Source organism: Vulpes vulpes, chromosome 10 (assembly GCF_048418805.1).
Source record: "Vulpes vulpes isolate BD-2025 chromosome 10, VulVul3, whole genome shotgun sequence".
Lineage (NCBI taxonomy): Eukaryota > Metazoa > Chordata > Mammalia > Carnivora > Canidae > Vulpes > Vulpes vulpes.
The window spans coordinates 74108725-74125210 of NC_132789.1; the positions used below are offsets into that span (position 1 = coordinate 74108725).

At 36.8% G+C, this 16486-nt stretch overlaps 1 protein-coding gene across 2 annotated transcripts in view; it reads left to right on the forward strand.

Annotated features, from left to right (window-relative positions):
* The window catches only part of CFAP54 (cilia and flagella associated protein 54), a 302139-nt gene that overhangs the window by 244684 nt on the left and 40969 nt on the right, over positions 1–16486 (forward strand). For both annotated transcript variants that reach the window (XM_072724628.1, XM_026013023.2), the window contains exons 64-65: positions 715–882; positions 13264–13373. In XM_072724628.1, coding sequence (XP_072580729.1) covers positions 715–882; positions 13264–13373 — 278 coding nt within the window. The remainder of the gene's footprint in view (positions 1–714; positions 883–13263; positions 13374–16486) is intronic.

Consider the following 16486-nt stretch of genomic DNA (forward strand, 5'->3'; position numbering starts at 1 on the left):
AATCAGCCATGTTCATGTAAAGAGGGAATGAGAGCAATTGATTTTAATATTTTCAGCAAAAACTGTGTCTTATTTTGCATATGACACTGAGAAAAATGCTGGTGGAAAGTAGATATTATTTAAAATCATATCTTCAGTTCATTTACCATAAAATAAACACGAAAAAAGTAGATGTTCCCAGTTACCTGAGGTGGTCTTAAGACTGAAAGGATACCATTGACATTTTCCTCTCTAGATCTTTACTTTGGGAGAGTCACCAAACTGAATGACATTTGTTGAGTCCCATAGTTGTCATTTGTTTTTTGTTTTTTGTTTTTGTTTTTGTTTTTTTGTTTTGCTTTTTAAAAAGATCTGTTTATTTATTTGAGAGAGAGAGAGAGAAGAGAATCTCAAGCAGACTCTGCGCATAGTGCAGAGCTTATTGTGGAGCTTGATCTCACAACCCTGAGACCAGGACCTGAGCTGAAACCCAGAGGTGGACACTTAACTAACTGCACCACCCAGGCACCCTGAGTCCCTTGGGTTTGGAAGCATATTTTTTGTAGGAGAATCTTCTCTGATAACTGGGGACAGTTTTATAAGCTACACCCATAAAACAAAGACAGTTCCCAGAGTATTATAATGTAGCCAATACTGAATGGATATTGAGCGAATGTTTTAGATATTGAGTGAATTTATTACCAGCAATTAAATTGTTTTTTTATTTTTCCCTAGTTATGTCATGACAGTTCTCTACACTCCGATTTATCATTAAAGCTCTCTACCGGCCCGTCTTCTGCAGATGTGCCATCAGATATGAAGGTACAAGATTTAAACAAAGAACTTTGCTTTCAGTGGTACATTCCCCCTCTAGAAAGACCTCCAAAGGACACAGAAACTCTGGTATGTAATATAATCACAAAGCTAAATCCTATATTTAAATATAAAGTTTAACTTGACCATTATAATTTGAAAATAGAGAATACCCCCCCTTGTCATATAGGTGAGAATACACAGCAATTTAGAGCCTATATTGTCTAGTAGAATAAATCTGTAAATAACTAAGAAATCAGGAAAAGTCTGACTTGAGTTGATCATTTTTCCTTTTTCCTAATCTTTAAGGGAAACTTTCTAATGTGTCACCATAATATATGATGTTTAACTTTTGTTTTGCAGCCATTTTTTTTCACATTAAGGAAGTTTTTTTCTATTGTCCACTTGCTAAGAAATTTTATCAGAATCTTTTGCTGTGTCATTAAGATGATTTTAGAATTTTTAAATATACTAATTGATCTCAGTTTAAATGTTAAATCAAGGGATCCCTGGGTGGCGCAGCGGTTTGGCGCCTGCCTTTGGCCCAGGGCGCGATCCTGGAGACCCGGGATCGAATCCCACATCAGGCTCCCGGTGCATGGAGCCTGCTTCTTCCTCCGCCTGCGTCTCTGCCTCTCTCTCTCTCTCTATGACTATCATAAATAAATAAAAAGTTTAAAAAAAAATAAAAAAATAAAAAAAAAATAAATGTTAAATCAATCTTGTATTCTTGAGATAAAGTCCAATTGGTCATGTATTAATTTTACTAGATTCAGTTTACTAATGTTTTGTATTGGGTTTTTGCCACTGTTTAAGAGTAATATTGGGTTATAAACTTTCATATTCATACTATCTTTGCCAGATACATTTTGTATCAAGATTTTGATAGACTTGACGGGATGAGCACTGGGTGTTTTTCTGTATGTTGGTAAATTGAACACCAATAAAAATTAATTAAAAAAAAATAAAAAAAAAATAAAAATATTATTTCTTCTAGTCTATGAAAAAAAAAAAAGATTTTGATAGACTTATAAATTCATGATAAATATAATCATGTTTTTCTATTCTCTGGTGCTCTTGTGACATTTCTGTAAGTTTGGAGTAAACTTTTCTTCTCAGATATTTGATAGGAACTCATCAGTAAAGCAATCTGACTTGTTTAATTTGTGAGAAAATAGAAAACTAGTAATATAATTCTCAATAGGTAGGAGCAGTTGTTAAGCACTAGTATTCATTTACTAGATAGCAGACTTGGTATTAATTCTTATTGGGTCAATATCTGTTCTAATGGTTAGTGTCCATGTCAAACCAAGTATTAAATATTTTGACTATCACCCCTAATTATAGAACATTGGAGTTTTCTGTTTCTTCTTGAGTCAGGTTTGTTTAAATTGCTTTATCTAGGAATTTTTTCATTTTATTTAAAAATTTTATCATACTTTTAATCTCTCCAGTGTATTTATATTGAAGTGTCACTTTTTATTTCTTACATTGGTGGTTTATGTATTTTTTTCTTGATCATTGTCACCAGGGCTTTCTCATTAATTAATCTTATTTCACTGATCTACATATCTTTCTTCTATTTTGTTTTTGTTTTGTTTTGTATTCTTTTTCTAACTGCTGACTTCTTGAGATAGATGTTTGGCTTAATATTCAGTCCTTTCTTCCCTAATGTATGCATTTTAAGACTATGAGTTTTTCTAAACATTACTTTGGTTTCATCTCACAAGTCTTTTATTATAGTATTATCAGTATTGTTCAGTTAAAATAGTTTTAAAATTTTAGTTATGATATATTCTTTGACTCATGGGTCATTTCAACATGTGTTTTTTATATTCCAAATTACACAGAACTTATATATATTCTATATATTATATTAGAAAGTTATCTTTTATTTTTTATTCTTAGATTATGTTGTTCTGTGATAATAAAAAAATGCTCTACATGATTGATATTGTTGAAACCTGCTTTTTTTTCTCCAGGGAAAGATTTATTATATAAATATTCCATTGCTCTTAAAAAGAATGTGCAGTCCTCAGTCACCGGGGCAGTGTTCATATATATATATATATATATATATATATATATATATATATATATATATATATCTCCAATAGGTCAGTTGGTTAGTCTTGTTCAAACCTCTTTTCTTGTTTACCTTTAATTTTTAAAAATCAGTTATTAAAAGAAGTATATTTAAATCTCTTGCAGTGATTCTCATTGTTTGGTCTTTCCTTTATTTCTGTCAAATTTTGTTTTACCTAATTTTGTTTTACATAATTTGCAACTGTGTTCTGACTGTGCAGTCAGTTTAACTCTGTATCTTCTTGGTGAACTGAGCATTTTTATCATTTTGATATGACTCGTGGCCTTTTTGTAATAATGTTTTACCCTCATAAAGTCTGCCTTGTTTGATATGACTTTCTTGTGGTTATTTTCACAGTATATCTTTTTCCAACCTTTTGCTTTCAACCCTTTTGTGTTCTTGCATTTTAATAGTTTTTACCAAAGACATGCACTTGAATATTTTCAAATATAGTCTGACATTATATGTTGATTGGGGAATTTAATACATTTACATTTAGTGTAAATGCTAATAGATTTGGTTTTAAATCTGTCATGTTATTTTGTGTTTTTACTTGTCTCAGCTCTTCTGTTTTTCTCTTTTCCCTTCTTTTGGATTATTTTTATCATCTGTTTTTCATCTATGAGTTTTGAAATTATACACTTTTTTCAGTGCTTTTAGTGGTTACCTTCAGGACAACCTACATACTTATCAAAGCCTAAAGTTAATGAATATCTTTTTACCTTTAATGACTTATATGGTATTACTGTACATTTTCTTTTTTAACTCAAAATAATAGTTTTAATTGCTTTATACAAGAGTTATTTCATTTAGAATTTTCTCTGTTTTTACTGTAGTTTTTTGTTTTGTTGGTTTTTTACCCCATCTTGCATTTTTGACATTTTATCCAAGATCACTTATTTCTGTTGAAGTATATACTTTGGTATTTCCTTTGGTGAGGATCTTCTAGAGGCAAACGCTCAATTTCTGTTTGCCTGACAAGTGTCATTATTTTACATTTATTTGTGAAATAAATTTTTATGGAGTAAATAATTTAAGATTGGAAATTATTTTATTTCATTGAAAATATCATCTCATTTCCATTGTTGCTGTTGGGAGACTAACTTTTATTGCTTTAAAGTATTGAATTCTTTCACTAGCAGCTTTTGAAATTTTCTCTTTGACTTTGTAAAATTTTACTGGGAATGGCTTTGTTTTTATTTATTTTGCTTATATTAGTGTAGCGGTTAAGAACACAGACTCGAGAGCCAAATTACATGGGTTGGAATCCCAGCTCTGTCACTTAATAATTTTGTGTTCTTCAGTAGATTGGTTAACTTTCTTGTATCATAGTTACCCTCCTCTGTAATTAGAGATAATTTGGGTAGGGGCTTCTAGGTGGCTTACTTGGTTAAGCATCTGCCTTTGGCTCAAGTCATGATCCCAAAGTCAGCCTCACATTGTTGTCAGCAGGCTCTCTGCTCAGCAGGGAGTCTGCTTCTCTCTCTCTCCCTCTGCCTCTCTCCCCAACTCATGTTTTCTCTCTCACACAAATAAATGAATAAAATCTTAAGAAAAAAGAGAGAAAGAGAGACAATTGGGTAAATGTCTAGCCTCAATAAATAATAGTTGGCATTTATTATTATCTGAAATTATTTTAAAATTATTATACTGTTTTAAAGTTTAATAACTTCAAATATACATGTAATACACCTATTAAACATTATTTAAAGTCTTCTTTTAAAGTTTAGCAACAAAAATAAAAAATAAAGTTTAGCAACAATATCTTCTTATAGATACTTTAGCTGCCAACATTGTATAGAAAAGAGAATAAACTGTGCCTTACCAGCAAAATTTAAATGCATAGCATATACGGAAAAAAACCTTACTTTGCTTCTAAGTGCCCTTCATAAATTCATATCACATATATCACTCCTTGTTTTAATGTTTATTATTATCTTTATCTAACTCTGTATCTTTATCCGTATCTATATCCATATGCATGGAAAGACCTTTGCACTAGCGCTAATTGGGGAGCAGGAGGAAATGGAGGCAAGTATTTAGAAGCAGTTTAATATCAATCCCCAAACAATTGGAGAAAGAACAGTGATTCGCATTCTAGGAGAATCTCTATGAGAGGTCAAGCTTTAAAAAATGGAACAGTTGGTCACCACAGCCATTTGCAGAGGGACCTCCCACCATAGCATTCCTTTGATTGCTGCTCTCTCTAAGAAGAGCCTCAGGCTTTTCCCCATAAAACAATTGCCATATAGTTTTGCCCTATTCAGCATTTTCTTTGCTTTTAGTCTTCTGCATTGGTCTACTCTTGAATTTTCCAGCTCTTGAGTGCTGTCCCCTCTAGCCGTGCCTCTGGTAGCTTCTGTTGCTCCTTGACCCATGTGACCCTGTCAGATTGTGAAGCCTCCTGGGCTTACCTCTCTTTGCTCTCAAGCACACTTCTCCCATTGGTCTCTTCATTCAGCCTCTTTAGGCTGGTAACCTGCTGCTAACTCTTGGTCAATTATATCCCTTTTTACTCATACAAAAAGAGGAACTTTAACATATCACTCCCCAGGAATATTTAAAGCTATTTCTTACATTTTGAAAGTACTCTCCTTCCCACACTTTCCACATCAAACTTTGGCCAGATATTCTATATACATATAAAAATAATAAATCTGCATAGTCTCTTTTGGGGAATTTAGTAATGTAGTTTTCAATTTGTGTATCCAAAAATACTAATGGACCATGGAATCAATATTGTGTGGGTCTTGAGTAGTATTTTTTTTAAAGAAATTAAAACAAGAAAAAAAATGTTTACTGAAGTTTTTGTTTCATGATGTTGTCGAAAAGAAAATTTCTCAGATTAATTGATTTTCAGTGTATGTCAGAATTTATTTACTTGCTGGCAAGAGAAACAACCAAGTGATAAAAGAGTATATCCATGCAGGGAGGGTATGGGTACAGAAGGATTACATACTTGGGAAATAGAATGTTTACCTAAGCAGCCAATTTTAAATAATAAGGAAGAAAAGTATGAAGTTCATTTTGCAAGCTCATACAAGTGTCATATCCATATCAGTCTGAGACAGAGTGATCTAAGAAGTTAATGCTATGACTATATCTGTGGCTGATAGAGTAATAGGGTTTTATGCATCAAAGATTGTGTCTGACAGTTAACATGGAAGCATGAACTGGTGTCAGAGATTAAAAAGAGAGCACCAGCTAACAAATTCTGATTTAAACAGATTGCTAGAGTGGTTTTCTTATGCCACAAGCAAAGACACAAGAACACACAGTTTTCCCGTTTCTTATTTCCCCTCTTTGGTAATAAATATGTATGTATGGGTCATGATAAAAGATGTAGTTGCTGACATAAATTTTAGTCAAAAAAATGGGAAATGGTGACTTGGATGGACTAGATATCCTCAGAGCTGAGATTCTATCTTTTCAGAAGATAACACTGAAATTTGATGATTTAAGTATAGGTGTATTTGAACATTTATCTAATCATTATTTTAGGTGTTTAGTGTTGAGAGCTAGCTGACAAGGAATCAGGATTAGAGAAATCTGATTCCAAGTCTGCACTCCTAAGCATGGTGCTTTGTTGAGTCCTCAGACAATGGTCCTGGCTGCAGGCACATCTAGCCTCTGGGCGGGATGATGATGAAAATTAATATCTGACCTAAGATGTTGGAGTTTCCAGGGACTTAGAGGGTTAACAATTAATAATTGTTAATATCCCTTGATTCACCTACTAAGTCCTCTTCAGTTAATCTAGTATCTGAAGCAGAAATGCTGGTAGGAGCTAAGGATGCTGGTGGCAGCAAAGCAGAAATCCTGGAACTAGGGATTTTGATATAAAATTTTTAGAATTTTCAAGGGCTAAATATTTCCACGCCACAATACTTTTGAGGGTTAAGTTTATAATATGGGAAAGTTTAAGTATGGGGGTAGAAATTGTATTATCCTATTTAACAAGATAATCTTTAGAAGAATATAGTAGAACCACATATAAGCTCTTCACTGTAATTTTGTTATAAACTAAACATCTTTTGAAAAATTCCAGTATCTTCTAGAGACAGAAACTACAGAGGCTTCAAGGGGCAATCATTTTAATGAACCTCCTGGACACAAGCTTTAAAATTAGTTGTGAAGAATGGCTCAGAGATGCATAACTACAGCTCAGCTTAAAAAGGTGTAACTACAGCCAGAGGTTTGATGGCCCAGATTTGTCTTAAGAATATATCTTAGGACCTTCAGCTTTATTGTACCTCATCTTCTTGCTATTTTTAGCATCCAGAGTTCCCAGTATGTTGGGATTACAAGCCAGCCCAGGTTTTAAAATGAGACTTGAATTATGTTTATTACTTGATGAGACTCAAAGGGATGCAATTGGGAGCTAGCACGGAGGAGGGGCAATAAAGAAGCAGTAATGGGGCCTTTCTTTTGGTCTATGAGACCTCATTTGGAGGGAATCAGATTGTTGCTAGGCTATTGCGTTAAGTGCTGCTAGACAGTTCAAGACACGGTATTTAGAGGCCGCAGAAGATTTAGGCAGTCAAGCATGATCAAGTGCAAGGTGTCTGATCAAGCAAAGCACTGAAAATTAGGACTCCAAGTGTCAAGTGAAAACACAGAGTTGGATAGAACCAGAAAAGTTCTTGTAGATAGATCTATTCAATGCAGAAATCCAGCCAGTCTGGGAACAAGAAATATGGAGCTAATGCTCTTTTCTGGAGATTTTTATGACCCTGGTTAGAACTAGACTGTATTTCATAAGCAGGCTGTGCATTCAAGACAAGTTCTGTCCTATGTACTGAAGGAAGAATTGGGATTCCTAGGAAAACTGTCAAATCATAGTAAATCCAGAAGCTCAGTGTTGTCAGTGCAGATTTCAGGAGTGCTGAAACTCAGAGATCATATAGATGCGCAGGGCTTCCCTCTGAGGGTCTCTGGGTTCTAGGTCTTGTTGGCCAAGTGACTAATGAGAGCGTGGTGCTGCAGATGAGGCCCAAAATTACAACCTGCTTCTGGAGCTGGGGAAGACCAAAACTGCATAGAGGAGACAGGGACTGGCATCTGAGAATCAAAGACCAGAAGCACTGGCAGCTCCTGGAAACTCATTAGAAATGCAGAATCTTAGGTCTTACTCCAGATCCACTGAATCAGTATATGCATTTTATTAATATCTCCTAAATAATATATACACATTTAACTTTGAGAAGCACTGGGCTAGGCCAGGGCTACCAAAACACCCCACTCCAAGAAGCTACTGCATTGAGGCTTACACAGCTCCCACTGGAAAGCTTCTCTGACTTCTCTTAGTACCACCCAAATAAAATTTCAGAACTGAAGAGAAACTAAGAGACTATTTGATGCCCTCATTTTACACATGAGGGAGCCAAGCCCCATGTAGGTAAAGTGATTTGACCAATGCCACAACTTATTAATGACAAAAATGGACATGGGGACCATAGTCTTCTAGTTCTTCATATGGATTTCTTTATAACATGCATATAACTTAGCTGCTTACTAACTAATTAATAAAACATTGATTGAGTACATACTGTATGGCAGGCACTTTGTTAGGTGACTAAGATACCAAGGTGGGGAAGTAATGAATCAACTCCATCTAGTAGAGGAGGAGCTCTTTTTTCACCCATTGCAGGGCTGTAAGGGATTCTGCATTCAAGCCAATTTTAAATACAGTATTCCTCAATGTTTGTCAAGATCACATCACTTCTTTGCCATTGGAAAACAAGTCTTTGCAGAAGTGACTAAGGAGCATTGGAAATGTCATCATTGGTGTATTGTCTCCTGCAGAATTCAATCCTGAGTATGTAAAGTGTTACAGGGTGACACTTATCCCTGAGGAGTGAGGACAATTTGGGAATAGAACTAAGCACATGGATTCAATGAGGACAGCCTGGGAAGTCATATAGGAAACTAGCTTGGGTTTAGTGGTGGGTCTTAAAGACTATGGAGAATGAGGTACCAAGCAAGGGAGGGTGAGGAGCCAGGAGTGGGCATGATGGTCGCAACCACAGCAGTGATGCTCTAAGCACTTCACATTGACCCATTGAATCCTCACACGATCCAAGGGATGGGCATTACCACACTTCCATTTACAAATGAGGAATTAAAGGCACAACACTTTCATAATTTGCCCAGATCACACAGCCAATAAGTGGTGGGAACAAATTCAGGCATTCTGGCCCCAAAGCCCAGGCTCACAACAAATATGCAAGTGAGCTTAGTGTTCTGTTGTTCAACCACTGCCCTATTTTATCCAAGTTCATTTTGATTTCAGACTGTTATACTTTGAATTCAGTTGTGATATGCTCAGATAGAAAAGGCTTTAAAATTGCATTTCAAAGCCATTGACAAGTGTCAGCCTAAGGAGGGAGAAAGTCATTTTCATTATCAGGGGTTAAATTTAAGTATGTTGTCTATTTAAATTTTTCCACTAATGTGCTTTGGGGAATTTCATTAGCTCTTAAAAGATGTAATGAAAATTTCAGAAATATAAAGATATTAATTAACATGAAGCAGGTGCTGCAAGCACTACTAAAAAAGTCCAAGATGTCACTTCTGTCACAGGGATTTCATATGCTAGCTTGGGAGTCAAGGCTAACAAATACAAAACAACAGCAACACCATAAGACAAACTAATCTCTCTGGGACTCATTACATTTTCATTTCAGAAATGTTTCATCAAATTTACCATAATTTGAAAAACCAAATTTAAAAGACTTTTAACGAATAAAAAGTATATTTCTTTGTCTAGCTGTCCACATCTCTGAATTCCACCATTAGATACAACTACGTTTAACTCTCAGGTGTCTCTGTTTGGTTAGGTACCCCCCCCCCGCCCCCATATATCTACATTACATGCTCACATGATAATTCCTTGAGTGATCAAACTCACATACTACTGTGGAAGATGATGGCTAATATCAACCTCTTTTCCCCCTCACGTACATTCTCTCTTCCACACATTCTCTTAAATGAATTCTATCACAATTCTTAAACCAATAGCCAATGTTTACAACTATGTAAGTATCACTCACAGCTGAACCAGATAAGGTACTATTTCCTTCCTTTCCAACTTCTAAAGAAAAAAATAAAAAAAATAACCCTGCTTTTTTGTTTGTTTGTTTGTTTAACTTAGTGTTCTCTGTATTCTAAAATCTCTCATTCTTCCTAAACTTTCAGAGAACATACAGTTCTTCTCTGTATGGTCACACTCATCAACTTGTCTCTCATTATTTTATTGTCTTTGTCTTCAGAGATATTCTCCAAACTGGATTGATTGCTCTCCTGGCTCAGATACCAACATAAGAGCCCATTTGCCATCCTTCTGAGAATTCCTTCATCTCTTTCTGAGATGGGTTCCCTGGGTTCCCATGTTTCTCTCTATCTTGACTTGCTCTCTTGTGTGGAATGAATACATCTTCCAGCTTCCCCAAAAACGGTGTGTTGGAGGTTCTGATTATTCAAAGGATACACCATATAATATATTCCACAAAGTATATTCATGAAAGATTTTGGTAAAGGATAAGTTGTGGCAGGATAAAGTAAGCAAAGACAACCATTAGAAAGATCCAGGATGCCCAGGAGCAGTTGCCAGGGTCCTTGCTCAGTTACACAGGACACACTTCATCTACAGATCATAAGCACCAAAATATGGTAAGATATCTTGGTCTCAAGAAGGCTGATGTCTCATCTGAGGAAAAGTCTTTCATAACTCTGTTCATGTGGTCAAAACCATGCATAGGATCAGATTTAGTGATAGAAATGAAGAGAACAATAGAATGCAGATGCAAGTCATCAATATGTATATTTTCTACCAAAATGCTGACAGGATGGCACAGGCTGCCTCCTGGTGCTTCAGAATCAAGGACAGGACTGCAGTAGTCACTAGGTAGTACATTTCATTCAGGTTTGGCCAAGGGCCAATACCATGACTACAGTCCCCTGAGGTGTGAACAGGTTGCAACAGATTGACCGAGATTGACCCTGTGCTCACACAGAATAGAAAAGACCTTGAGTGTCTGACAGAAAGTCATCATTTTAATGCTGACTTCATTATTCTTTAGGCATAATTCTAAGTTGAAAATTATTTTCCCTAAAAACATGGGAGACATTGCTCCACTGTCTCTGGCAATCCTGCATTGCTGTTAAGTCTGCTCCTATTCTGATTCCTAGTTCTTTCTTTTGTCCCCCTTATTCTGAAATTCCATGATGAGCCTGGGTGTACCACTTTCATCCATTGTGCCCCTTTCAATCTGGAAAGTATAGCCTTTAGTTCAAGAAGAATATTTTTCTTTGATAATTTCCTCCCTCTGATTATCTCTATACCTTCTAGAATTATTATTCAAATATTGAATTTATCAATTTTTTCCTCCTCTTTTTTTCCCCCTGTTAACCTGTGTTTTAAAATTTAGGTTTACTTCTGGGGAGATATATATTCAACCTTATATTTCATATCTTTTGTTGATTACTTAGTTGTTGTGATCATATTTTTTTTTAGTTTTTAAGAGCTTTTTCTTGTTCTCTGTTCATTTTAACAGCACTGTGTTCTGGATTCGCAGAGGAAATATTGTCTTTATTCTCTTTGAAGTTCTCAATTATGGTTTCATTGAAGTTTTTTTCTGCTCTCCATCTTATACCTGATTCTTCAAGTTCCTTTTTTATATTAGTTTTGGTCTCTACCTTTCATTTCATGTCTAGTGACCCTTGGCTATTCATTCATATTTGAAGGTGCTAAAAAGTGTATCAGGTCAGACTTATTGATTTATAGACCTCATTGTAAGGTAACTGCAGGAGCCAGCAGTTTCATTGTAGGATGCTGAAATGTCAGTGCCCATAGGTCTTTTCTCTTTGTTTGGTCAGTTTCCTTAAAGAGGATGCTTTTCAATTTCTGTCTGGTTTCCTACATCACGGGCAGGGCCCACAGTGGGGTAGGGGATGTCTCTTGTTGAGAACACAGGCTTTGACTTAATTCCAATGTTTTCTTTTTTTTTTTTTTAAGATTTATTTATTTATTTTACGAAGTGTGTGCTAGTGGTGGGAGAGTCTTAAGCAGACTCTGTGCTGAGCATAGAGTTTTATCCTATGCTTTATCCTACAACCCTGAGATGATGATCTGAGCTGAACCAAGAGTTGGACGCTTAACCAATTGAGCCACCCAGGTGCCCCTCTAGTGTCTTCAGTTCAGTATCTCATTCCTGTACCTAACTCCCCTGAGGATAAGTCTCTGATTTAGCCTCGGCAGAGAGGAAAATGGAAGACATTTGGCCAGAGAGGAGTTAAGTGAAATGGGGAAATCTGGTTGCATGGGCTTGTCGAAGGGATAGGAGAGAGATTAAGATACCTGACGTCTCCAGTTCCCAAGCCTTTCCAGGGCTCTCCGCCATGCTCATTGTTGGCAACCCCTCCGAAGGCAGTCAGGACACAGCCTTTCCTTTTTTCTGAGTCACCCAGTGCTCTTCTGAGTACATTGTGTCGTTCAACATGTTGCTAACACCTCCTGTCTCCTTTACCTTGTTTCTTCTTGTCTGTCTTTGTAGATTTATGCCTTTTTAAATGCATACTTTACTCTTATTTTAGTTTGACTATCAAGGAAGCAGAGATAAATGCATGTGCTTAATTAGTCAATTTTGACTGGCAGCTCTGGGCCTGAGTTTTTTTATATCTGAAGTGAGGGCCTTAGACAAGATCCTCTCTAAGGTTCTGTGAATCTCAAATTCTGTGAAGATGGCCATAAATAGGTACTAGAATATATGGAATTGACTTTAAAGATTGTCAAAATGCAAACAACAGGGAAATTACCAGAGCATGAGTCATTAGTAGAAGTTCTACATCAGAAGTGGGGACCAAAATGTTGTGTGTAGGTTGAATAATGGAAAGAGGAAAGGAGAAGTGTAAATGATGCACAGAGCAGCTATGTCCACTGGTGGGGAAAGTGCATATTGAGAAGTAATAAGAAACAAGGTTGGATAGTCACCAGGTACATATTTCCAATATATAGAGGGCCTTTGAAGACTGAGATTTAAACTTAATTGCAATAACAAATGATACCCTTCAAAAATAATATTATTATCAAATGGCATTTATTTTTACATCATAAACTTCATACAATTCTCGTTCATATTCTTCTTGAAAGTGAATTGAGGGGGCACCTGGCTGGCTCAGTCTATAGAGCATGAGACTCTTTGGTCTCAGGGTTGTAAGTTGAAGCACCACATTGGGCATAGAGCCTACTGAAAAAAAAGTTGTTTAAAGTGAATTGAAAAAAAATTGTTTTCTCTTTCAAAGAAAAACTTTAAAATTTAATGATATTATTTTGAAGCAAAATGTAATTTTAATGTCATATTTTATGTCCTTTAATTTTCTTATAGGTTTTATTGTTGTATGCATACAATATGAAGCCTCAGAATATTTTAGATGCTGCACCTAATAGCACTTCTAGCAATGTCTGTATTGGCTCTTTGTGGGTTCCACTGAACAGGCAAGTAATGGTGAATTTTCTACAACTCTGCTGATATTTTCATTGGGACAGGCTGTTTTAGTAATGTACAAGGTAATCACAGAACTTTTAGAAGACTTTTTTAGAAGAATCTTCCTTTTATTTAGAGGAGTATGATATTGTAGTGGTTAAGAGCATGGACTCTGAATCCAGCTCACTTTGGTTCAAATGCCAGTGGTGCACCTTACTAACTTTGCAACCTTGAGCAGGTTACTTAACCTCTTTGTGCTTAACCTACCCCTATCAATGAAGTGGGTATAATAATAAGAGTACTTAGATTTGGAGAAACAGTTCCTAATGCATCATAAAGATGATAAAGAGTACAAGGATACTGTCTGTATTGTATTTTTCCTGAAATTTGAGGTGTGCTTAAAAAATAACATGTGGCTCTGTTTTGGGTTGCAACATTAAGGACAAAGTCCACCACCTCCCTTGCCCCGCCCTTACCCTGTGTCAGATCCTATTTTATATTGTTCCCCACATCAGTAGTCTCTGCCTCATCTAGGTTGTCTTCCTTCCTCTCCATCAAACAGGGCATATCCCTAATTTTGCTCATGCCTGGTTTCTCTCTTTTCCCAAGAATTTACCAAATTCCTAGTCTGTTTTTAAATTTTTCATTGCTTAGTTAATTTAGTATTGATTCCATTGTTCCTTGCCCTTGTGACCCCAGCCTCCACTTCCTCAGTTGTAAAATGGAAATAATATCTACTCTGCCTGCCTTTCGGGGTTGTTGTTAAGATCAAGCAGGACAGTGTGTGCACATACCCTGAAAGGCCAAAAGCACTGGGCAAATGTCAGGTCCGGTCTCATTACTAACCCCTGTGTTTGTCAGTGTCAACTCTGTGCACTGCTGGGCACTTCGTAAGTGCTTAGTGAACAGAGACTTGGTGCTTCTCTGTTCTTCCCTGATGAGCTTTGTTCATGCTCCATGGTTTTCATTTTGAAGGACTTCTTGGCCTCGCCATAAAAGAGAATAAAACAAGAGATGTTTCAAGAGCTGGCATATTTTCAATTATTCAAATTTCCTTTTTTTTTTTTTTTTCTCAGTGAGGCAGAAATTCTAGACATGGGACATATACTAGCCCAGCTAAGCAACAAAGTTAGGAAATTATACACTTGCTTTGTATCCAGAAAAATGGCAGGATTTTTTTTCTTTAGAATCATATGCAAATGATTATAATTTCTGCAGAGTAGAATGTAATCAAACTGACAGAATTCTCTTTTGTTCCAACAAGTTCTTAACTTGGAGTGTTTATGAGCCATGGTAGGTTTCCTAAGATTAGGGACATGCAGCAGTCACCGAGGCAAACACACGGGAGTGTGCCTGACAGTTTCTCAGCTAAGCTGTCCCTCGGTGGCACGGGGCAAAGTGGCCTCTGTCTCTCACTGAGGCCGGCATTCCTTGTGCTCCTAGGAGGGTCAAGATGGGATCAGTATGTGGGAACTTGCTCCTGTTGACCATCATTCAGGAGGCAAAGTAAGAGTACAACAGATCAGAAAAAATAGGCTAGAGAAGAGACCTGAATAGCCTTCAAATTGGGCAGCCCTCATTCATTTCATTTCCTAATCTTCAAATTAAATACTCACCAAGAAAAACCTATTTTAATTATTTGCATTTTTTTTACCACAACAAAGGAAAAGATACTGTTCTCAATAAACACGGCTAAAGATTTGTGTTATTCTATCTAATTAAACTCTTCTAACCAAGATCCAGCTCCCTACCTACTGTCTCTGCCTTCAGGTTTCCCACCACCCACATTTCTACTCCTGGCTGGGTCCTGCCTCTTGGCCCCAGCAGCCAGATAGAGTGAGTGCCCATGAGTCAGGAAATGAGACCAGAGGCTGTAGGCAGCTGGTCCAACCCAAATGGGATGATGGATATTTGTTCGTGGGCCAATGTGGGAGTTCAAAAGCTGGACCCAGCTTTGATGTGGACAGAGAGGTGAAGATGTATGTGGGCAAGACATTGGGGCAAATGGGGTCAGAAGGCTTGGGGCCTGAAGCTGAGAAGCTAGATCCTCTGATGTTGCATCTTGCACAAGGGGCCCAGCCTGCTCTGCTTGGTCTCAGCCTGCTTTTTACAGAGTTGGACCAGGACATTTATTTTTGAAGCAGATAGTGCAGCTCTGGACATTCATTGACAAGCTGAAACCCAAACATCAAAGGATAGTTGATCTGTCCTGGAATACCATATATTAGAAAGGAAAGCTATGTTATTTTTGAAAGAGAAATAAGAATTCTTTCTCTAGGTATTAGCATGAAGAATGGTGTATTAGAGTATCATCTTTCCTTCACGTGGTTTCTTATGTTTAAGAATGAATGTAGTTATGTCATTTCATTCTTACAAAATGCTGTGAAGTAAATGAAGTGGGTTTTATAGTTCCAGTCTTGCAGTAGGAGGAACGTCAGGACCAGAGAAGTTAGGTGATTTGTCCAGGGTCCTATGCTGGTGTGTGATGGAACCAAGTGTGACTCACCCGGGTCCTTTGAGTCCTATTCTCTCTCCAATGCACCAGGCAGTTTTTCTAGCACTATTGGAGATGACCCCTTTTTTTTTAATCGATGTATTCCAAGTAAACTTTTAATAACAGATTTTTACATTTTATCCATTGCCTTTTTTATAGTAGAGTTTCTTAAACATGCAATTTTAAATCCTCTTATTTAATTAAAGGTTCTTTTTCATCTCATATTGCCGAGAACCGTCATTATGATAATCAAGCATTATCCCATGCTGCAGGTGAGGGCCCTGTGTGACAAGAGAATTGACATTCCTGACTCTATTCCTGATGGCAGTTTGCTTTTATGGATCAGTTATGTCTTTCTCTTAAAAGTTTTCCATTGGTGGGGACACCCACAGTCGTGTACACATGCATACGTGTGCACACATGTGCTGTGCCTGTAGCATGGAATCACTGAAGGCCATGCAGGTGGCTGTTTGCCTCCTTCAGCTGCTTCAAACGCTTTTCCATCTCCTGACTCCCTCATCCATCCATTTACCTCTGCCTTCAGGGGATCCACTCTTCCCTGGCCTGTGGCTCCAGAAGCTTTCTGTCTTTGATATAATTGCCCCTGTGTCCTCTGCCTTCCTTCTTGGC